We start from the raw sequence: 24,399 nt of genomic DNA on the forward strand, positions 1-24,399 counted from the left end.
GTCTGAATTCTTTGTGTGCTGCAACTCCCCAGAGCCACTTTACCTTTTCCCCAGGTTTGCCCTCCTCCATGGCTGGTTGCCATCTCTCCTTATATTTTGTGTGTCATTTAGGACCCAGTCTGGCTAGCATTGACCTCCTGCTAGCTCAGGGATTGGGACCTTTCCTTGTTATCTCTCAAGTTCTCACCATACTATTGATGCTATCCAAGTGCTAAGTATTATGTGACTTACAGTCAAGTGAAATCAGCAGCAAAATATCCATTTATTTCATTGGGATCAGGACTGGGACTTTAAACTGTAAGCTTTATGGGACAGACATGCTGATCTTTGGTCCATTCTCCATTATGCAGCAGATTATCTGCTGTGGTCAAGATCTGTCTGGGGCAGCAGAGGATGGGGGGACCTCAGGGAGCCAGTTATACCAACTAGAACAATTTACCAAGGGTTATGGTGGATTCTCCATCACTGACAGGTTTTAAATCAAGACAGGACATTTTTCTAGGAATTATTTTGGGGAAGTTCTCTGGCCTGTGCTATACAGGAGGTCAGACTAGATGATCACAATGGTCCCTTCTGGCCTAAGACTCTATAGATCTATGAAGAGCTCTCTGCTCAGTCCTGCTCCAGCACCAGCTTTGGCATCTGGCAATGTTCCCAAAGGACTGCAGCCACGGGTAGCCCTCCCCTGAGACGCTCTCTTCCCTGGCGCAGCACAGGAGGGGTGGCACAGCAGACAGCTCTGCAGGCTCTGAATCCTGCTGGGGACTCCTCTATGCCAGGCAATCACCAGCTGGGGAAAAGGTGGTTTCTTCTCCCTTTCTACCAGCTGAGTGGCACACAGGGAGCAGAGAAGTAGGTTTGCTCCAATATAAAGCAGTTTTTACACTTACAATACTATAGTAACTAAACCAATAATAAGATGACTAGATAGACACAAGCAGTAACCCGGACATTGCTGCAGCACTTTGGGGGCTTAAACCTTCTGGAGGCTGCCGCCATAAGAGAGTGATGCAATCCCACACAGTCTAGATATGTCAGCAGTGCAGCTTGCGTAGATATACTGTAACACACGGAAAAGTGATGTGATGATGCATGTTTGAGTAAGCCTGGTGACACATACTGAGGGAGGACAAATACACACACACAAAGGTAGGCAGATAGTATATAGTGAGTTAACTGTAAGTACGAGTGTATAAAGTCCCAGTCAAAGAGTGTGTAATATTTCTTGTGCTCCAGGCCTGATTCTCACACTGCGAGTCATCATTTGCACTCGTGGAAGGTGGGTGTGAAATGCTGCCGTTCTGATCTGGCCCTGTGCCTTCCCCATGTGCTGGTGCAAATGACCACAGTATTTTCCAGGCAACCAGGAATCAGGCTCTTTGTGTTTCAATCCACCACTCCTTGGCCTCCAAGAAATCAATAAACCCCCAAGAAACAGTTATTTTATAGTGTAGAAAATAAATCCATGTGTTGCTCTTAAGCCCCTCTGCTGGATCTGAAAGTAGCAGGTAAGTAACACACACCCTTGCCGGGGATCCGTGCTGCTGACTTCCTCGGTAACGGTCTGGCACTTGCAAGGGAACAAATCAAAAGAGCCGTGTTTGGTTTCGGCTTTCTTTGAAACGCTGGAGGAGATAGAGCTTCCCACAGGGAGCAAAACTAACATGTTTAAACTTGTTTGACAATCAAGATGGAACAAAAGGAAAATCAATTTAAAAAACGGACGAGCACAGGGTTATTTTAGGTTTCAAGACGAGGGGCCTGATCCTGCACATACATCTATCGGTCATCTCTCTTGGGTTTTCTATAGTAACTATCACTGTGGTGTGTATGGCCTCAATTCAGCAAAGCATTTCTGCACATGCCTAACTTTCAACATGTGCTTAAGTGCTTCACTGAATCAGGGTTTTGTTGAAGGGACTTTATTGGTCTGCATAGCCAGTAGTATTAATCACATCTGCAAGGGCTACAGAATCAGCCTCCAGCCTTGTATTCTTCACTTACTGTGAAACAAAGCAAAGGGGTTGGTTACAAAAGTGGCTCTTATTTCTGTCCCCTTAGTAGCATCTCTAGCTACTACAGATGCTGCCACCAAATAGCACCAAGGCACTCTGGTTTGCCAGAATTACATTCCTTGCCTTATTCCTCACCCAGGCCATGAAATAACACTCTCTCTATCCACCTTTTGATTCTGTTCCCGCGTGATCGCCGGCTGAAATACAACAAGGATGTCCAAACGCTGATCTTGTTTTAAATTTCTGCAGGCTGCAGTGACACTCAAGCAGCATCTGGAAGTCACTGGGAAACATGATGCACTCCAAGCCACAAGACCCGCTTTTCCAGGGAGATATATAGCTTGACGCACTCTGCAGTTGAGGAGCTTTACAAGAAGGGGAACGTTTGCCTTGGGACAAACTCAGGTAGGGCAAACTGTGAATATTGTAATGTGTGGAGACAGTAAACATGCTATATGCTTTCTTCAAAGTGCCAGTTGCAACTTGCATGACAGGGTTATGGTTATTTTCTCCCATGATACTAGAGAAATGAGTAAAAGAGAAGCAGATGATCCATGGTCTGATCAGAGAGGATCTAACAGTCTGAACACAAGAATGGGAGTTAGGAACTCCTCTTGAGTTCTAATCCCAGTCCTGATGCGGCCTCTTTCTGTGGCCTTAATTCAACTATTCAGAAGGACACTGGCAGGTCCAATCTGGCCCCAAATTTAAATTTGTTAAAATAACTTTGTACAAAAGACCCAGACTCATGATTTTGTTTCTAAACTCCACTGAAGGGTTTATTTTTTCACTAAGAAATTTTCCCTGCAGTATTTGCAACCCTGACTGGGAGACACAAATGCCAAGTTCCATTCCCAAGTCTGGGGAGCCCTCTGGGCCTTGTTCACCCCATCTCTAAAATGGAGCTTGTAAAGTGTACCTTCATAAAGCGTTTGCAATCTAAGCTTTAATGTTTGAGTTCCCAGTAATATATTCATTATGATCATTTGTCATTTCCTGGTCAATGCACTTTCTGGCTACAACGGACTTACATATTGCTGCATTAGAAGAACAGTTAAATCCAAAAAGTCTGTTTCCATTAACATTTTAACTGTAAATGTCATGAAAACACTTGGAATAGTATAAGGTGTGATAAAGTTTTGGATTTTATTTTAACAAATCCTAAACTTGAAGTCTGAATAAACTACCTGACCTTGCCCCTTTTATTTCTCAGCTCTACAAATGCTCTACACAGGAATACTATTAGCCATTGTTTTCTGGCATGTTTCTCATGATCCTTTTATTGGCCAATTGTTACTGATTTGTAACATCACGGGGAATTCCTGTTTGTATTTGCTTGTGTCTTGTTGCATTATATTTTCCTGAAAAACAAAATATTGTAAAGATTGATCAAATTAAATTAAATTATCAAAGCAGCAACAGTAGGGACTAGAGCTTACTGGTATAAATCAATAGAGTTACATTAAAAATCAATTTACACTGACTGAGGATTTGAGCAGCATTGATTTGCACTGGCTAAGGATCTGGCCCCATGGGTTTAAAGGAGTGCAACAATGAGATGAAGGAATCTGGGAGCCGATGATTAGACAAAGAATAAAGAACTGAAAATGTTTCTATGTCAGGCTCCCTTTACTTGAACTGCCTGTCCACCAAAGTCAAATCATGGAACTGTTAAGGTGTATTCCATGTTTATCACTGGGACATGGGAGGTGGACTGTGTTTAGTTCTCATTTTCATGTAAATCAAAATTCTTTGAGCCTGGTTCTTCTCTCCCTGAATACTATTTTACTCCTGTGCAATGGCATGGCATTCACTGGAGCGCCTCCTGTTTTACACTAGCGTAAGTGGGAGGAGAATCATATTCAAGGATGTAATAAAAAGTGAGGAAATTACTGAGCAATGGAAGGGTTAAAGGCCTTTCTTTTTTTTTAATTGATGTGTTACGGCTTGTCTACACAGGGAGTTATTGTGGAATTAGTTTAATTCACTTTAACTTTCATTCAGAATTACAATGGTCTTAATATGGTTTAGTTTAATTCAACTGAATTAAAACTAAACTGAAGGAAGGCCACTTTAATGAAGAATGAGAGTGTTCACACAGAGGTTTAAAGAATTTGCTTTAAATTCACACCTTTAGTTAATTTGGATTCATTTTCCTAAGAGGTTCCACGTAGAGAACCCTAAGGATATATATGGCTTTTAATATCTATGCAGGATTTTTCTACCTACTGATTATATGGGGCCAAATCCTGAAGTCAGTACTCAGACAAAACTCCTGATGGTGTCAGTGCAAGGGCTTGTCTACCCTTGGAAATTTACGCAGATTAAAGTAGGGTGTGAATCTAATGTGCAATAGCTATTCCTGAATAACTTCATGTGTTGACATGAACTTTTAAGTATCTGTTTTCATCAAGCAACACAAATATATATTTTTAGTGGTCCATGCTCTCTTAGACCCAGCCCCTGGCAACCCCCTTAGAACCAAACGCTACCTAAAGATCCCTGTACCTATGGCGTGGAACAGGCCCAGTCTAATCTGACTTAAGGCCTGGGGTTCCCTGCTCTGCTTTTTCTATTAAAAAAACAAAAACAAAAAAACCAACCCAGCCAATGAGAGGAGAAACTGCTTTCTAAAAAGTCAGGGCTGGATTGAATTATTTGTTCCAGCCTTGTCCTCTGTCTAGAGTCAATCAGTTAGATTAATCACAAAACAGCCCTCAGTCAGCTTGGTACTTGAGAAATCAAGAACAAAAGACCTCAATCAGATGCTGCCATGGGAGCTAGGCCCAGAAGGATTAGGGGGAAGCCACAGAACTGAAGTGCTGCTAACTAAAGAAGCATTATTGACACAGAAAATTCAGTGTGTCTGGTTTAAATGGGACACTTTCTTTTTCTTCTTTTCTTCTTTTGTTATGTATGGACAACTCCATACAAATGGACAAAACCAGACTCTACATGTGTGCATGAGAGAGGCAGGGAGAAATTTCTGACGATCCATTAGAGGCAATTGAGAAAGGGCCCGATATGGAGAGTCCTCAGCTCCTGCTGGAGGCCAGGGTAGATCAGGGCACTTAGGGCCTGATTTTTAATGGTATTTAGATGCCTAAAGGGTCAGGCACCCAACGGGATTTTCTAAAGCACCTAGGCACCTAACTCTTATTATAGTTACCTCAGTACTTTTGAAAATCCCACTAGGCCATCTCCCTGAATCTTTATGTACCTAGTGCCCTTAAAAATCTGGCCCTTAGAATCTCACTAGATTGGGTCCTGGGTGTACAAAGTCAGTGACTATAGAATTGCATCTGTCTATCAGACCATTTGGTTAGGAGCAATTGGAGCGTGGGCCTGATCCTGAGCACCACTGATTTGAATGGGAATTGCTCGCCTGCACTGATTGCATAATCAGACCTTTTGATCGTTTTAGACCTGTTTTAGTCGGCTCAACTCATTGGCTCCAACATTTAAAAAACAAACAAGGCCCAAAATCTTATTCATTGTTCATGAAATCAGTTGGATTCCTATTGCTGACCTTCACTGGTGCCCATATGTTCTGGGGGTGGTGATAAAGGTTAAACTGATTATATTCACTTCAGGGTGAAATTCACCTGTGTGGAGACAGGCAGCATGAGGTCTATGCACTGCTTAAGTCCCATTTAATTAAGTTAAGCCTAGTGCTACCCTTTTGCACAGGGGTGATTTTTCACCCACCAGAACTTAAATCTGTTTGGGATGGTTTGATCAGTTCCTCATAATTTTCTTTAACCTGGCACAAAGGAGAGATTGCTGGCTCCTGATGCAAAAAGACCATTATATAATATTAAACTAGGCTATTCAGCTGTCTGTCGGGCCCAGTGGAAAACACGCACACCTATGGTTTTGGGGTGAATGGGTGGGGCAACATTTGGTTTTAAACCCAGCTTTCAAAAATTAGAGTTTTTAGGCTTGTTTAGTCACAGGGGGTAAAATTAGGCTTGTTTAGTCACAGGGGGTAAAATTCACCCCTGTGCAGAGCCACTTCAACCCTATTTAATATCTCCTTTTATGGTTCGAGGGAGATTAAGTGGTGCACAGGCAATGTGATGGCCCTCTGTTTTGGGGTGAAGTTCACCAAAAGTGAGATGATGTGTTATGGACAGAGTGCCAGCCCTACCTCAGACTCCTGTTACCTTAAAACAGTCACATTGCTCCTGGAAACTAGTGGGCAGATGGCACTCTCAGCACACTGGTGTAAATGCAGTAACTCCATTAGCGCCTGTGGATTGGTACCCAGGTAACCAAGAGCGGAGTCTGGCCCAGCCTTTGTGTTTGTGTGTGTATGAGTGAGGGAGTGTCATTGACGTGGAGCGGAAAAAACCCAGCACCAGCAACGATTCCTTCCGCCAACAAAGAAGCATAACACATTAAAAATAAGATCCAACATGAAGAGCCAGGGTGAAAAAAACAAAAACTCAGCCCAGCAATTTGTGATCACGCAGCTCTTCCTCCTCCCACCTTCCCATGGATTATTTTAAACCTTGCTCCTATCCAGATTAGGCAGCCCAAAATAGAAACCAATAGTGCTCTCTTCTCTTCAGCGTCTACTCGGAGGCAGCAAGGTAAAGAAAGCAGGGGGGTAAGGCAGAAAGCTGAAAGGCGGTGGAGTGGCCGCTGTGATTGGTTCTAACAGCTCAGTCTGGGGGAGAGCCAGGCGGATGGACCGGACAGAGATGATGGCGCTGTGCTTGACTAGCTCGTGGGCCTGTGCTGCCAGCCACCCTTTCAATGAATGGGATTTTTTTTTTAAAGGAGTGAGAGTGTAAACGCCGCACGCAGACTCACTACCAAAGCACTTAGCACATGCGGAGCCGCCCCGATCTCTGGTTTCTGTGCAGAGCTGCACGCTTGCAAACCCAAAGACGCCGCCCAGGGGAGAGGGGCTCGGTCGCATCCCGAGCGAGAGCGGGGCTGGGCTGGGCTGGGTAACAAGCTGCGGCGGCGGCAGCCCGCGCCCCGCTGCGTCCAATCGGCGCTCGCCAGCCCGGGCTCCCAGAGCGGCCGCTCGCCGCGGGGCTGGAAGCTCGAAACCATTCATGATTTTGGTGACGTCACCCAAGGGAGGGGGCGGGCGCTCTGGGCAAAGCCACGCCCCTTCCTCTATATAAGCGCCTTCCCGGGCCGCTGGGGCGGCTCAGGGCTGTAGAGGCGGCTGGCAGCGCGTCCTTTGTCTTGTGGGTTAAAAGCCGATCGGCGCGTAGCCTCCCCGCCGGGCTGCTCTGCCCCTGGCCGTCTCGCACTGCTCTCAGGGAAAGCCGCTGGGCCCTTACGCGCTCCCTGCTTTCGCATCCCAAGGACGCGTGTCAGCCTTGGCGGTAGGACTTCATGTCTGTATTTTTCCCCATTCACTGGTGAGTACCCTCCGGCGCGGGTCCCGGGGGCGCTTGGCTAAGGCTTTGGAAGGGGGGCGGGGGACATTCGTCCTGCAATGGCTTTGCAGGCAGAAGTCCCAGTCAAGGTTGTGACGGGAGGGGGAGGTGTGAGGGAAAGGAAACAAAGGACGTGGGCTTGGGGGCCGCAGTAAAGCGTGCAGAAGGGCTAGGGGAGGTTGGCTAGAAGACGTGGCCTGATCTTCCTCCTACCCGCCCCAGTCACGAAAATCTAGGGGGTCTGGGAGCTTGTGCTGGGGTGGGGTGGGGTGGGGGGGGGGCGTTGGCTGGTTTGGAAGCCCCCTTGAGAGCGGATGCGTGAGCTGCCGCCAGGGCTGTGCCGGGGAGAGGGGTTTTATTCACGGAGGGAGTCTCTGGGGCTGCAACAGGCGCTAGCAGGGGCCTGAGCCTGGCAGGGGCGTGGGAAGGGAAGGGGTGTTGCAGAAGCGATCTGGCTGCCGTGGATCGCACATGCTGTAGCGGCTGCAGTGTCCCATCCTTACACGCGCACACACCCCGCGGTGGCTCGCTAGCTCCTCTTCATCCTCTCCCTGGCTTGGGAGAAGAGCGCGGGCGGGACCGTGCGGGGATCACGCCGGGGAAGGCAGGTGGAAATGCTTTCCCGGTGTGTGTTTGTCCAGCAGCTGGAACTTGCTAGGCGGTTTGCAAATCCCGCACCCGGTTACCATCTTCCTTGCGCTGAGCCTGGCCAGCGTCAGCCGCTGGGACCAGCAGCGAGGGCAGAGGCGATCAGGTCAGCTGCAGAAAGTGACCAACACCTTGGCTGCAGCTGCTCATCCTAACTCCCATTTCCTTCCCTAGGGAGACAGTGTAGCAGCCTTGCCCTTGCCCTGCATCCTCCCCTCACTCCCACCTCAATAAATCCACAAGGCCAGACTGTGCTCTGTTATGCCAGAGTAAACCACTGAATTCAGCAGTTACTCCTGTGATGAATTTAGGCCATTGGCCTCACTGCGGGTTCCTCTGGATTTACACCTATATAACTGCGGGCACAGGCTGGGCCAGGCTCCCGTATTGCCTGTACACTCCTTTTCAAGTGCATCCTTTGAACAATCAGTGTGCAAGTCCATTTGAGGACTGAAATCCGAATAGCCCTGGACTAAAGCTAAAGCAGATTGTGTGGGAACTTTAGTGAGCTTGTCACTTTTAGCTGCCCCATGGCTACCTCACAGTAGTACGTTGAAGTTGAGGTCCTAAAACCCTGCTTTTCAGTTGCTTATGGCTTTCTTCTCCTCCATTTGGGCTGAATTGGAGGGGTTGCTCAGGTCAGAACACTGGCACTTATGTTGCCCCTCCAACCTTTCTTTCCAAATTAAAAATCACCCTACTTAATATCCTTAATGTTGCTTCTGGGAGTTGTAAAAGGACACTGAGTTAAGAAGCCTTCCTCCCCTGTTAATACCTTGTATTCTTAGAGCTGAGAGTTCTAAACATCTGACTACATTTCACCAACACTCTTGTTCACTTCCTTTCTTTTTGATTCCCTCGATGAAAATAGACACTGTGGCTCTTGCAGTAGTTTGGATTGCAAACGCTTTGGGGGAATGGTTGCAGGCAAATGTTGTTGTTTTAGTGCAGTTTAAGACAGTCCTAGAAACATGCATGTAGATACTGGATTTTGCAAAAACCCTTGTTTTTACTAATCCTGTGCTGACTAGCTAGTATCCTTCTAACCCATTTAGAGTTGGAAAATAGAGAGCTCCAGCTCATCAAACAAATGGCTCTGTGTAACTTCTCTCACTCCCAGGGCTGGTGTGTTGCCGCAGAGGCTAGGAAATACACAAGCTACTATTAGCTTAGGCTAGGGAGGTTGTATACTAATCTGCAGTGCACTTGCAGAGATCTCCCATCAGCAAGGTTCTTTGTGTGCCGCTTAGTGAAAGTTTGGAAAAGAACACGGTCTTTTCCAGCTCTCTACCAGTTACTGTATGGGTGACACCTATGGTGGTGCAGCTTCACAAGTTGTCATGACTGAGTGGGGTATATGATATAGTGAAACCTGCATCAACTCTAATGCTACAGCTTTCACTGCTGCTACTTCCAAGAGCTGGTGCATCATATGGTCTCACTTTGCCAATGTGAACAAAGCCCTTGTCTGTGCTTATCATTCTAGATCTGTTATCTGTGTATCTTGTGCTTTGGGATGCTTTTGAAAGCCTTAGGTCTGCTGGTTCATGCATAGTAAGCTGGAGTGGCATTGGGAGGGCAATGTGAACTAGTCTGAAGTGACTTCATAGGAGCAAGGTGCAACAGATGGCCAGTATTTTGGTGACAAATGTGAGTTGACTTGTGTGCGCAGATACAAAGTACTGCGGTTATAAATAGGCTTAAAGAATAGCATAACGTAAAATAGAGGAACCACAAGCTGTGAAAATCAACTTCACTTTCTCAAATTGTCGAACTGGAAACTTCATTATGACTGCAAAAGCAGAGCTGGAATTGGCATATCTCCTACTCAGCCAGTGTGGAACTAAATACCTGAGGTAGCAAAATAAGTCAGTAGGGGTTAAAATGGATTAATTTTTAAAGCTGGGTGGGGGAAAACAGGAAGTGCTAGTGCTTGGTGTGATGGGTGTTGGTTTGTTTTTTTGTTTTTTTTTTAAACCTACACTTAAGGATAGGCTTGGAGGAAGTGGAGTTAAACTTTATCAGTCTTGGTGAAATCTTGTGTTGCTCAAAGTGAGAGATCCTGCAAACTACTTTTTGGGTGCATGATATCGTGTACTGATTCTTTAGGTGAATAATTTTAGATCCCTTATGAAGAAGGGGATGGGGGAAGAACAGAAATAGGATTCAGTGGTTTAGCACTTAGGTTCTTATATCTGTGACTAGCTCTGCAGCAATATAAAGCTTTAGTTTTTTAGATACCACATAATTTTGTTCAAGGACAACTGTGATCTAATGGCTCCATAAGAGCTGAAAAAATATCTCTATCTTTGTTTCCAGCCCTGATTATCTGAGATCAGCTGAAATGACTGAGGTGATGATGAATACTACATCTATGGATGAAATCGGGCTAAGCCCCCGCAAGGATGGCCTATCATATCAGGTAAGGTCTCTATTGACTGGACAGCATTGTTGACTGGTTAGGTAAGAACTGTCCAAGCTAGGTTGAAAATTTCTAGCCTAATGTACCTTTCCATATCTGAGCTAATAAATCTTGCCGTAGTGAGAACAAGTCAGTGGTCTAGAATGTTTGCTTGGCAGCAATTTATCAAAATTTAATTTCAATCTTAATATCTGATTGTATTAACCGAGTACCTCTTTGTTTTTTACATAATCCTGATCATGTAGCATTCTTGGAGGGGGAGGGGTTATGCCAGGGGGAAGTTTCCTAATCAGGAATTTGGATAGCCCTAGTGGACAATCTAACCCTGGAGTTTCTTTTGACAGAGCTGCAACTTGGCACACAAGCAGTCTGCCTAGAGCAGATGGGAGGAGTTATTTGTGGCACTTCAGTCTTTCAAGATAATTCTTTGTTTATACTGAGCAGATAAGGCTATTTTAAGCTGTTTGCATGTGCCCTATGAGACAGTCTATTTCCCCATTCTCCCCAAAAACCCTTAATATGAATACTCAGTGATATAAGTTCCTGGCACTTCAATAACCTTTGGTAGGAGGCTATAACTTAAAATGACTGCGTTAGTAGAACTAGCTGGAAACTGGATTTTTCCATCCCACAAAAATTGCAAAAGCCAAAATAGTGAAGTGTTTTGTGTAAAATAATTAATAAAAAAACCTCCAAATAACAGGGTTCTAAAAAAATTTTATTAGAAAATAAAGCAAATTTTAAAAATCAAACTATGTTATGGAAAATCTAAACTTTTTGTTCCAAAAATATCAACATCCTGCTTCACTGTTTCTGGAAACTTCAGTTTTTCAAAGCAAAGTTTCATCAAAATTGATATAATTTTGCAAAATGTTTTGGTTCCGCTTAAGCAGCATCTTCAGATGTGAAACTTTTGACAAAACTTTCAACCGGCTCTAGTGACTAGCTCTGATATATGAGCCATTAAGACAATATTGGTGGGGTGGTGAGCTCTTGTATGACTCTTGATATTAGCCTATTGATTGACCAACATTTCAATGCTTGTCTCAATCTATTTTCTGCATCACCTTACATGTGCAAAGGATGAGCATTTGGATAATTGTACCTTCCCAGTCCTCTCAAATGGAGATTATTCACCCTTTAACTACCCTGTGGGAAACTTACTATTAAAGTTTGATATGTGAGCTTGTGCATGCAAGTGGCTGGCTTATGTGTGTGCCTGATCTGTGCATAACAGGGCAGTTTATAAAAAATAACTTTGCACTTGCAGATGCTGTTACAGCTACTGTATGTGTAGGTTTTAAGTATGCATGCAAATTGGTGCACCGTTGCACGCCTAGCTCTTGAAAAGGGCCTTAAATATACTAGCATAGAGTGCATCAACATGTTGGATCCAATCTAAACCAACCCTCTGGACAGGGAAAACGTGGCGTGTTTGGTTTGGTTCCACGTGCTGTGCTCTGTTTACATGTCTGTATGTGAAATAGCTGTTTGAGTGGCTCTAAAGGTTGTAAGGATGCTCATGAGTGAGTTGGGGCTTCTAGAGAGTAGGCACACTTCAACAAGAAGAGTCTTCAAACCCCGCTTCATCATGGTAGCACACAACCAGCCATGGCAATAATGATGTTAATAGGTCACCACAGGAAACCAAACAGCCAATCAGGCCAATAACTCCCTTCCTCTAGGCTCCTCTTAAACTGTCCAGACAGATCTGGAGGTTTTGGAGAACTAGTCAGAATCTAGGTGCCCTGTTTGTCCTAACCATATTGCGTGAGCATTAGCGATACTAGGACCCAGGTCTACACTCCACACTTACTTCAGTTTTCAGAGTAACAGCCGTGTTAGTCTGTATTCGCAAAAAGAAAAGGAGTACTTGTGGCACCTTAGAGACTAACCAATTTATTTGAGCATAAGCTTTCGTGAGCTACAGCTCACTTCATCGGATGCATACCGTGGAAACACGGTATGCATCCGATGAAGTGAGCTGTAGCTCACGAAAGCTCATGCTCAAATAAATTGGTTAGTCTCTAAGGTGCCACAAGTACTCCTTTTCTTTTTACTTACTTCAGTATAACTGTTCCTTTGGGGTGTGAAATATCCACACCTTTGAGCGGTGTCCTTATGCTGACCTAACCCACAAATAGACAGGACTGTCTCAGCGGGAGAGCTTCTCCCGTCAACATAGCTACTACCTCTTGTGGAGTTGGCATTATTAAGCCGACTGGAGAGCAATCTCCTGTCAACTTAGCATCTTCATCAGAAGCTGTGCAGTTGTGCTGATGCAAGTTTGTAGTGTAGACCTGCTCTAGTAAGTGTCTCTATTTAGACCCTAACATGGGGGGGGGGTGGAAACTGATTGGATGCAGCATTCAAGTTGCTGGGAGTTCCACTCACATTTGCAAGTTGCATTTAGTACTAAGCATTGCAAATTACTGTAACAGCAAAGTGTTGTTGGCTCTCAGAGCTCTTGCTTCTCTGTAGTGGTCTGGTCCTATTCAAATGCCTGCAAGCTTCTTATTCGTGTGTCTACACTTGCTTGGCCTAACTGACAGCCTAGTTGACTGTAAGAAGCTACTTTCTCCCTCTGTTAGCGTACAGTCCTTGGCTGGCTGGGTTGAGTGAAAAGTGGGTGGTCACCTTTTAGTAGGACACTAGCGACATGCTGGCAATCTTCAGAAGCAAATTGTTATGTACACAAGTGTCCTGCTTTACATATGTAAAGTGTCCTGCTTTATTTACATTCCCTGTAAATCAGGTTACAATGGGGAATGAAGGTCTAGATTGTAGCCCTCCCACTAATGCACTGGGATGGAAACTATTTGTCATATTGTGGTTTGGATTACTGAATGTGAACAGTGATAGAAAATAAAACAGCCTTGTACAGTTTAAAGTAAAATCAAACACTAAGAATGAAAGAGAAACCCCCCTAACAGGATGCAAACAAAACCACTAGGCTCACTGCTTTCTGTGACTGGCACGGCTGACCCACCCCTCCTGCTGATTGTGAAAGATTTTCTATATGGGAAACTGTACACTAGTCTATTGAGTGCCTGAGCTTAGTATTTTACAAGTGGACAGGGCTAATGAAGCATGAATGCTCCTGCAATACAAGCAACATTGTTCTAAGCTACAAAATCTTCTTCTACCCATCTTGCAGAGTTGAATTCCAATTATAAGAACCGCAGCACTTGGACATAAGAGGCAAGGACTTGTAAAACCAGAATTGGAGCTCTGTTGGTTTTAGTATTTTCTTGGCTGGTGGACGTATGCAGTCCCTTAATTTCAGCATGACTCTTCTGTACCAGTGTTCAACTTAGTTTTGGATTGTGGTGATGAGCTTGACATGGAGTTGTAAATCTAACCATGGGTCTCTAGATCCCTGAGCATTTAAACTGGTCCCTAGTTGGATCCTGATCCTAGAAGGGGACTGTTCTTTGGAAGGTGGCCCTTACCAGTAGAAAACTCATGAACTAACTTGCAAGATTTTAGTGCCCTTAAATCAGAACCTTGGTCCTAAAGTAAATGAGCATAGATTTGGTACTCAGCTCTGTTTTGAAATGCTCTTGTGATCACTGGAAAACTATAAAAGGCTCTGTGCTAAGAGAATGTAAACCTAGAGTTCAGCAGAACTTTGCAGGAAAGATTAACCAGTGATTTCTAAACTTTATTGTAAGACTCCTGCTTCTGTCCCGCACCAGCTGTTGTGCTCTGTAGACTTAAAACACTGATCTCTTCTGTACTCCTGGCAATAGAGTATCGCTTCTGTCTAGATATACAACTGAACTAATGTACCTCATGAGTCCAGTGCATGTCAGGAAAACTAACGTATCCTGGTAAGTTTGCTCTTAAATTAGCAATGTGAAGGCCTGACTTCCAGAAGGATGAGGCAAGCATGGTCTTTTTGTAGATGTCTATACCTACTTTGCATGTGCTGTTGTACTCACATTGGCCCAAATTCTCCATTTGTATGCAATTATATGTACACAAACGCATCTCAGTTGTCAACTTTCTGTTCCTTTGGCTTTAATGATAGCTAGCATGGAACTATACTTAAATGCAGCCAATAGACTGTCTTGGAGAGTTTTAAGCTAATGCACTTAAAACTCTTTCCTTGTAGGACAAAGTTTTTATTAATACATTACCTAGCCAGGAAGATGGCTCAGCCGCCAGGTTTGAAGGGCCAGAATAGAAGCAGGTGGTGAAAGCAGAGCAGGAGTCTGGCACAATAAAAGCATATCCCTATGGGAAGCCTGGGCAAAATATATCTGAAAAAATGAAGTCAGACTGGGTCTTGTGACTGCAGTGAAGAGCTATTTTTGGATCTCTAATGGCTGTCCCATAATTCCTGTGGGAATATTAACACAGTAACTCATTCAAATGCAGCTGATGGAGCAAGATGCCCCTCCTACGGAGACAAATGTGCACATGAAGAGTTTCATTCATTTCCAGTCTGGCAGCCTTGTGCGAGTCCTGTCTCTTTACAGCCAGTTGGAGCTAATGTACGGTGCCCCTTCTTCTCTCTCTCCCAGCCCCGAGAAGGGCTGGTTATCTGAAAAAGCCTAATAGCCACCTCTCTGCTGGCTCACCGTCGCCTAATGTCATTCCACAGCAGCGCAAATGATGTGGGTGAGAACAAGGCTCTCAAGACTAAATTAATCATTTTTGCTGCACTGTTGTCAAAACAGTGCCTTGACCTGAATCGCTCTTAATTTCTTGGAATGGTAGCTGGGGTTGAGCACAGTGAAAACATCTTGATGCCTGAGGCAGCTGTACTGAGCAAGGAGTGTGCCAAACTCTGAGCCAAGAGTTCTTTCCTGTGGACTAACTGCCCTGGACAGGTGACTGATTTATGTCTAAATGGGATAGGCATGCAATGACTGAGCTGGCTTAGTCACATCAGCCCTGCTCTGGTGGTCCTGGGAAGCTCGAACTCCTTCAGTCATGGTATTTTCATGGTGGGATCCTAGCACTGGCTAGGGATCTGATCTGTCTGATATGTGTAACCCTCACGCACATGGCAGAGACTTAGAGGTTTCTTCCCCTCATTGAGACTAGGGCTTCTCACAGCACTGTCTACCCGTGGAAGCCAGCTCCTCTTTTGTTCTGCTGGAACAAAGTTGATTTTCAATAGGAAAAGGCAATATTGGGTGTTGCTAGCTGACTCCATATAGGGAGTCACACTAGTATTACAGATTGGGTTGTAAATCCAGAGTAACTCCACTGACTTCAGTGGAGTTGAACTGATGTTGCTGAAACTAGATGAGTAACGAGTCAGACGTGAGGGGTTGTAACCCATGGACAAAGACACATGTATTGCCAACCTGATCGCTAATGGGGAACTTAGTATGCCTTCATATTCATCTCTTGTGTCTTATAAGACACCTTTATACTAAAGTAAGGAGGGCCATATCTGTACTGAGGCAATCCTGTGTTGGAACTGATATCCGTGCACTGTGTAAAACTGTCCCCGGAAGGGATTCATTCCACTGTATAAAATGAAAGCCTGGATGAAAGAACTTCACCTGTTACTCAAATCCAGCTGTGCATAGTACAGGCAGTGGCTCAGGAAGTTGCACTGGCATGTGCTGACACATGTCTACTGCATAGATCAGGCTAAACACTTAAGCCTAGGAGCACAGTAGTGCTTCAAATGTTAACGAATATGATCAGAGCTAAAAAGGATAGAGATGGAATTGTTAGAACTAAAGGTAACTTTCTTGTAAACCAAGGAACAGCATTAAACTGAAACCCAGGATGATAAAGGGACCATCTGATCTCAAGACCTCCATGTAGAATTTCTTACCCTCCCCTATGCAGCTTTTGCAAGGGGAGATCTGTTCTCCTGATTGGCAACGTCACCCACAAACACCACTTTCCTTACCACTTTTCATCAGTCTGGACACTTGTCTATGCTATCCTGAGTAGTCATGGCAGTAACAGGTGCCCTAGCGTTTCTTACCACTTACCTCTAAAGAGAAGGATAATCCAATGTGAACTTTCATCCTGTCTCTCAGAAGGGCTATTGTATGTTCTGCTTCTGGGGATGGGAGAGTGGGTTAACTTTTCCCTTGACCGCTGTCCATTCAGGTTTGAAATAAGATGTAGTTGGTCTCGGGCTTCTTCAAGAACATCTAGCTTCTAGTATCATAGATACTACCATCCTTAGAGGTAGAGCCGTGTGCACCCTTGAATTCCATTAGACTGGGTTCTCTGCTGTGACAGTAGTGAAGGATATCCCACTGGATGCAGACTGAAGTGCCAACGTCAGAACATAAGTCTCCTAGAACTGGTGTCCATACCCATATAACATAGGTGGTTAGACATGTATGGCTCTGTCCAAGGCAGCAACTGGCTTCATTTGGGAGTATCTTTTGTGTCTGGAGGGAGCTATATTCTCCCACCAGTGCATTCTTGCTAACAACAATTTTCAGGGTGTCTGGGGAAGAAAAGACCCAGCAGCTGGAGTCTGATCTCTGTTACACCAGTGTTGATCCGAAGTTAACTCCCTCTAAGTCAATGGATGTTGCTCTGGATTTACACCAGCGTAACTTTGACTGGAATATGGGCCTCTGTATCTAATGTTGTGATCCTTCCAAGTCTCCCATTCGCCTCCCAGAAAGCAGGATGTTCATGCTGCTGTCTCGTTTTGTACTGACAATAATTAGCCCATCGTGTACTGTTAACGACACTGCATCTTACTGTCCAGTAGTATCTGGTTTCTTTATTAGCATTTCTCAGCTTCTTGCAGTCCTGCATGAAGTTAGCAGCCAAAGGTTAGTTTAATTATGGCAAAGCTCTGCTGCTCTAGGGTGCTGGGAAAGGGCTCTGGCACCATCTGCCTTTCCGGGGTGTTAAATATTTTCCATTCTCTGTGCCAAGCTCTCAATCTAGGAAGTCACTTTTGGGTCACCTGGCATGGAGATCTACATGGATGACCTTAAGTTTGGGGCTTCAATTTCTGGTATTGCCTTTCAGTTCACCTTCTAGGCGAAAGGTGAGAACTCGGGTTGCATGTACCTGAGCTGGTGCTGAATCTACTGTGGAACAGAATGGGATTGCCAAAAGACCTCTGAACAAAGTCTGGATTTGAGAAGGCAAAGTATGCTGCATGTCATAGTTAAGGCAGCAAACCTATTACTTGCCCTCTGCAGCCTGCAAAGATGTGTCCCAGAGTTCTTTGCATAAAGCTTGGAAGCCAAGACTTGTGATTCAGTGACCACAGTTGCTGTGATTGCATATTCAAAGTTGTATGCAGTCATGTAGATGGCAGGGGAAATTTAGCCCATCACAAACGCTCTTCTGTAGCATTTTTGGATGGTGGAAGGTGCCAAAAGCTCATGTCCTACGCTGATCTTAGCTCTTTAACTCCAAGACTCTCTAGTGAAGCATGTAAGTACAAGCTTTAATATCCACACTGTATGAGCATTCACACTGCATTTCAGGACAGGATTTTGAGTGCCATGAGCTCAACATAAAACCTGCAGTGAGTTATGTGGGTGCAGATTTCCCTTTTCGTTTCCCATTCCTGCTCTGGAGGGACATCCCCCTCAGGCTATTTCAGCCTATGCTGTATTTCAGATCATAGAGAGTTCTGGCTGAGGAGGGTGGGTAAAGAAGTGATTCTTCTCTTCTGTACAGTGACTGGGAATCTGCCTCTCATTTTGGAGTGGCTAGGGGTCAGAGTGCATGGGGTAATTTGCCTGATCTGTTCCCTAAATGTAAGTGGCAGTCTTATTATGACAAACCTTTTTCTTTAGTTCCCACAATAAGGGCAATAAGCGAGGCTATCTGTCACATGCTAGGAAATCTGGCTTCATACGCTTTTTCCATTGACTGTCCACACCCTTGGAAAGGGTAATTGCGACATCTCCTTTTTTGTGCTGCCTCTGATTAAAAAGCATGACTTAGTGGAAAAAAAGCTTGACCTCCTTGAGTTCAGCCTCTCGTGCAGCTGTTCAAGATAAGATTGTGCTAGTAAGAAAATAAAGCTGAACACCACATTTGGGGATGTTTGTTTGTGAGGAAATGACTCGCTCCTTGGCCTCTGAGAGACCCAATCTGTCAGTCTATTTTCAAAACTACTCCATTTGATCTAATGCAGCTAAAATGATAGCAGCCAAAGGTTAGCAGTATAATAATTAAGCTGTTTTCCTACAGTGTAGGCTATTTTAGTGGCATTATCAGCATATATAACCTACTATAATACACTTTCTTTCCATTGCAGCCCTCTAAACAATACAGTGTCAAGGTTCTCTGTATTCCAAGTCTGGGGAGTTAATACTGAAAGTTCAGTTCTGTCTACAGCTCTTAAGCAATGAATTGGATGTCTGGGATTGGCCTGGCTGAAGCCACTAAATTGTATGAGACCCAGTTGCGTATGGCTTGCTCTGGGAATGAGTAATAGCACGAAGCACACACCTGCAACTGCAACACACCTGTTAACGTCACAGCATTCATAGGCCTTGTCCATACTATACTCCTCTTAGCTTCCTAGCAGTGCACTGAAGGACCTGGCTAAGGTGCCCTGGAGCAGTGTGGGAGAGCTGGAATTAGACGCCCCTCTGCCTTCCTGCCTACTGCTCGCCTAGGCTGCCTGTCTGAAATGTGGCTTTTTGTTTTGATCCATCCCTGACTGGCAGTCTCTAGTGGCCATACTGAGGCTGTTACTTCACTATCTTCTCCCAAAGTTAGTCTTTCCTTTCCCTCCCTTCTTTAGTAGCCATTTAACTGCTACTAAACTGGCAGGAACTCAGGATTAGGTCCCAAAAAGTTTTCCATTATCTAAAAAATAACACAGCTTAAATCCTGTGAAACCCTGAGTATTCTGAACTATGCTTCCTTTGGCTCTTGAGTCCTGGCAGTGAATCTCAGAATACTCAATGGAAACTGATCTGCAGAAGGGGTTAATTGACTGCCATGTTACAGCATATCTCTAGTAGCGCCATTGAAGAGGTTAGGCCAAATTTTCCAAGAATGTCTACTGGGTATGGGTGCCCAAGATAGGACTGGAAGGGGACTTGTTGGATCACTTTGTCCAGCCCCCTTCCATTGCAGGCAACACCATCTTATAGTCCCTTTCATAAATTTATCAAGCTCCATCTTAAAATTAGGTAGATTGTTTGCTCCTGCTCCAAACTCACAAGAAACACCTCAGGCTTCTGACTTGAGCATTTGCAGTTCCAATTGTAGTGGCAAATGCTAAGTGTTATTAAAAAAACACAAACAGGCCTTGCCTCTCAAAAAATGAGGCATTCCAAACTAGTGGATGCTTCTGAAAATGTAGGCATTGGTCTAAGTGAGGCACTACTCTAATCTCCTCTGAAAGCCTCAGGAAAATGGAGTAGCAGTAGTGACTGCTGTATCATATTTTGAAGACTAGGTTTTATATTTAATGATGCGCAGGTAAATGCTTAGTTGTAAACAGGACAGGAATTTTTGATAAATGGCTAATTGTTTAATTATCCACTGGATAATCAGAGTTGGTAGCTGTCCCTCTTTTTCTACTACAAATTCTTGTCTGTGTGAACTGGGGGGTATTAAAGACATCCATTGGTAACCCCCAATTGCACTGTATTGCTCACAAGCAATAGTACTTTCTTGCCTCTTTCCTGCTTTGAAGGTTCAGTAAACTTGCCATTTGGTCTCTAACTTCAAGTACTCCTGCAACACACTACTACAAAAGCAGGGTGCTTTTCCTAGGTTGAGTTTCTGCCTTGACACCTAGCACTGACAGTATATTCTGCTCTAGAAAACCACCTGGGTGCTCTCCCATCTCCAGCATTATCCTACCAAAATGGCACCAGTATTTGGGCTTGAGTGGTCTGCTGGGGTTATCAAAGGGTGGGATCCAAATGGAAGACAGCAGGAGGTCCAAATCAGCTTTAGGACTGGGAAATGCATCTCAGGAACTTTCAGAGCAATAGAAAATACTGGCCTTGTAGGACAATCTGAAACAAACTCCATAAACATTGAGGGATAGTTTATTCTAGCCTCTAAATTTCATCCTATGACTCCTGCATACTGTCTCCTAATCCTGGAAATGTTCTCTAGGTGGACTTATCTTTACATTTCAGTAAAAGAGCCACTTTCTCCATGTTGACTCTGAACAAGCAGTCTTAAATAGCAGGTCCAAACCCTTGAGGCAAAAAGACCAAGAAGCAGAAGAGCTAAAATAGCAGAGCCTGTTTTCACAATATTTCTGGCCTGACCAAAAGCAGGAAATGCAGACATCAGATTCTCATAGCAAGGTTTTTAGCTCTGGCTGCAAATTCATGAGCATTGGCAGTAAGCAGTGAATCTCTGGGAGGCTTACTTGATATAAGTATCTGAAAGTATAGAGATGTCCATCTTGAACTTTACTCCAGCAGCCTGTCCAGTTTGGAATCCCTCAGACAGCTGCCCTGGCCCGTGTTTTTTTTTTGTTTTTTTTTGGGCAGCATTCTGGTTCTTCAGGTCCTAGCCTGGCTCATGAGTTTTTCTGAAGCTAACCTGCAAGTTCAGGAGTTTTCAGAATTTCATTTATGGTTGACTCTGTCCCTTGGAACCCGACCTCTTGAGATTTGGCTCTTGATAGTTGTGATGCTCTGTAAGCTGCTAGCCAATATCAAAACGCTAAAAGGTACTAATGAGGCATTCCTTTTTTTGTTTCAGATTTTCCCTGACCCCTCAGACTTTGACCGTTACTGTAAGCTGAAGGACCGCCTGCCTTCCATTGTGGTGGAGCCAACAGAGGGGGACGTGGAGAGCGGTGAGCTGAGATGGCCACCTGAGGAATTCCTTGTCCAGGAGGAGGAGGAAGAAAACTGTGAAGAGGCAAAGAAAGAGAACAAAGAGCAATAAATGGCAGCTGAAGAAAATACAAGGGATTGTATTGTCTTGAGGGAAGCGCCACACCTGTTCTGAAGGTCTTTTTTTCTTAAGAAAAGACAAAGTTCAATTTTGCACCTGCAAGATCTTAGGTTTTTTCATATTCTCTGTGTCGAGAACTGAAGCCCTCGATGTGACAGACTCTCCAGACCTTCTGAGGAAGGAAGTCATGCAGAGAAAAATGTTTGCTGTTCTCAAGATCACTCTCTGATTATATTTTTTTTTTAAATTTTTTTGTTAAGACTGAGAGGCGGCAGTGAAATTCCAAGGCCCTTGGTGGCTGGTGAACAAGCAGGGTTGTTTAATGAGTTGTGGGGAGGGTGGGAATAAAGCGAAATGTAAACTGCAGTAGTGTTGAGCAAGGAATTGCCTCTGGCTACAAAAGCATGAGACTAAAGTCTTCATCTCTTAAATTTTCCTTTCTTATAAGCTTCTGTTTGTGTATCTGGAGTGGAGGGGAAATGTATGGTGACATGTCCCAAATGGATGCTCTGCTGACAATTGCTGGGTGGCATAGAGAGGCAAAGGGGCTTGTAGTCTTTGCCCAGTTGCACATCTCCTGAAGTTACACAAGCATGTGTAAGAGTAATGAATTTCTTGTGTTAACTATCAAACCTGATCCCAGTCTTTGCCCAGAAGATATTTTCTCTCCTTCTCTTCTCTGTCTGCATTTAATCCTTGTAATGCTGAACAACTCAGCTGGCAGGGTCAGTGTGTTCTGCTACTCTCCATCTGTTCTGCAAGATCCTCATTCCTCTTGCAGATTAGCATGAGGTAACAAAGAAATTTCGCAACATCTAAATCTACCCGAGATCTTGTTCTAGAAGTAGTTAGGATGTTTCTCTCCTGCTAGCTGAGCCTGCTGTAGGAAGAGACAACTCATGGTGCATGAAGCTTGCAAGGTGAAGGGGCCACCTGCCTTCTAGATGATTCTGGGGCTGCATGGTTTCAATCTCAAACATGCTGGGTCAACAGTCTGATCAAAACTGGCTGAGTAGAGGGACATGAGGAGAATCTGCAGGGAATTGGTAGGTTTGGGTTTTCTTTATCAGCAGTGCTTTACCAGAGTTCCAAGACCTGGCAATGCTGGCAGACCAAGATGCTTGCAAAAATCAACTCCATAAGAATGGATGAAATTGAAAATTCGCACAAAGTCAGAGAAGAATGTTGCCAAAAGTGAAATCAAAGAGGCAGTCCTAAATCAAATAGCTGACTTGAAAGGATAAGATGGGGGTGGGGAAATGATTCCTCTCTTCACAGTATTTCATGGCTTTGGAGTGTTTTGGACAAAAGGATGTGCTTCTGATTGTAACAAAGTATTAGTAGGGTTTAATAAAGGGCAAGCTGGTTTGTAAGGTCTAAGGTATCCCATGCAACTTGTTCAGTGCTGAGTTCTGTCTGTCTTACCTGACCTTTGTCTACTAGGGGAACTGGTTGAAAGGCAGGCTGATTTGCCACTTTCCACAAAAGTGGCAATCCAGCAACTTTATGGAAAAGCTCCAGGGGGCTCCAAGGCATCTGTTGGGGAGCTGACAAGTCTAAGAATAAAGTGCTGGTAGTTTCCACCTTAAAACAAGTCTGGAGACATTAAAGGAAGAAAGACCGATGTTAAGGCCTTAACCAGACATTTTGATAAAACCCAGTGCATCCCATCTGCTAATAACTGGTTCAATTAAAAATATATTTGGACTGTGTGTGTATATGTGTGTGTGTGTGTATATATATATATATATTTGTATCTAATACCTCATGAGTAGTTTAAACGCTGGTGGGGGTTGGGGGATTGCTTTTAACATATCGGCAGGATTGTTTTAGTCTTTGTCTTGCTTGTGATTAAAGATAATGGCAATAACTTACCAGCTCTGTTACAATTTCAGACAGACCTGAGGGATTGGAGACTGATTCTTTTTTGCATTGTTCGGACTAGTACCTATGTAGAATGCAGCTTGTCTCTTCCTCCTTTTTAGCCGCAAAGAACCAGTCTGTCTGTCTGTCTCTCTTGTCCCCCCCTCCCCCAAGGTTTGGTGGATGCTTTGTCATCACTGACCTCTCATCATGATCTAGTGATATCATTTTTAAACTGATGGATCCAGCTGTTTGTATCTGAACATCTGTTCTAGTCTTGCTGTCTAATGGAATGAACTTGTACACCTGTATACCAGCCAGTCTCCTTTTTTTTAAAACTGTTACTAGTCTCCAGTCTGTGCCATCATGCTGAGACTTGTTAACAGAGGTTACTACGTGGGTAAAAGGATGGAAATCCTTATCCCCCAGATGTGAGCAGAAGTGTCTGCCGTAAAGACTGGCATATTCCTGTCTGCATCCTCTTCTTTTTTTATGGTATTGTGTATTTCTATTTGTCAAATGTATTTGAAGAACAAAGCACTCCAGTAAAACTCCTGTTGTCTGATGTACATTCTATTTCTGTAATTCTTTTTTGAGCCTCAGGGAGAAGCTAGCTTTTTTTTTTTTCAAACTACTTTTTTGTCACTGTGACAGTTGTAAATAAAGTTTGAAAATGCTTTCCAACTTGGTGGCTTTTTTAAATTCTGCTTACAGAAAAGTGGGTTGGGATTTCAGGTTTCCCAGGAAGCAACCTTTCACTTTAAAAGCAAGGCCATATTATGCAAAGCACTTAGGCATGTGTCCCAGTAAAGCTGATACAATTTAAGCATATGTTTAGACTTACCCGGTAATTATAGTTCTTAAGGGGCTTGTTGAGCTAGCACCTAAATCACTTAAAAGGATGAAATCAAGGGACTTGACTCTTCTTTGCCTTGCACCTCTGCAAAGAACTAAGGGGTGGGGGAATTTGCAAAGGGACTTGGGCATTGCAAGTTGGGCACCTAGGAAATCACAGGAACACTGCGATCTACAAAACTGAGTTGGGCACCTAGTGTCCCAATCCAACAAATGGGGAGAGAGACAGGAGCCTAAGAACATGATCCACAGTCTAGAAGCCAGTATACTAGGTCTCTCCATGTCTAAGTTAACCAATGGGAGATGCGCATGTGCTAAGCCCTGCCCCTTTCTCAGAGATGGATGT

The 24,399-nt window shown here is 44.2% G+C and overlaps 1 protein-coding gene across 1 annotated transcript; it reads left to right on the forward strand.

Moving 5' to 3' along the window:
- Positions 1 to 7,180: 7,180 nt before the first annotated feature.
- Positions 7,181 to 23,882, forward strand: LBH (LBH regulator of WNT signaling pathway). Its single transcript, XM_084622922.1, has 3 exons — positions 7,181 to 7,399; positions 10,385 to 10,487; positions 21,138 to 23,882. Exons 1-3 carry the CDS (start codon positions 7,374 to 7,376, stop codon positions 21,324 to 21,326), a joined length of 318 nt encoding a protein of 105 aa, XP_084479048.1. The 5' UTR covers positions 7,181 to 7,373; the 3' UTR covers positions 21,327 to 23,882.
- The last annotated feature ends 517 nt before the right edge of the window (positions 23,883 to 24,399 follow it).

This window comes from Lepidochelys olivacea (assembly GCF_965140295.1).
Source record: "Lepidochelys olivacea isolate rLepOli2 genome assembly, chromosome: 3".
Taxonomy (NCBI): Eukaryota; Metazoa; Chordata; order Testudines; family Cheloniidae; genus Lepidochelys; species Lepidochelys olivacea.

Excerpts from the sequence above, each read along its gene's own strand:
- LBH (XM_084622922.1), top strand. The coding sequence starts at position 7,374 with ATGTCTGTATTTTTCCCCATTCACTG. Across the intron at positions 7,400-10,384 it reads GTATTTTTCCCCATTCACTG|CCCTGATTATCTGAGATCAG; the intron begins GTGAGTACCCTC and ends CTTTGTTTCCAG. Across the intron at positions 10,488-21,137 it reads AGGATGGCCTATCATATCAG|ATTTTCCCTGACCCCTCAGA; the intron begins GTAAGGTCTCTA and ends TTTTTGTTTCAG.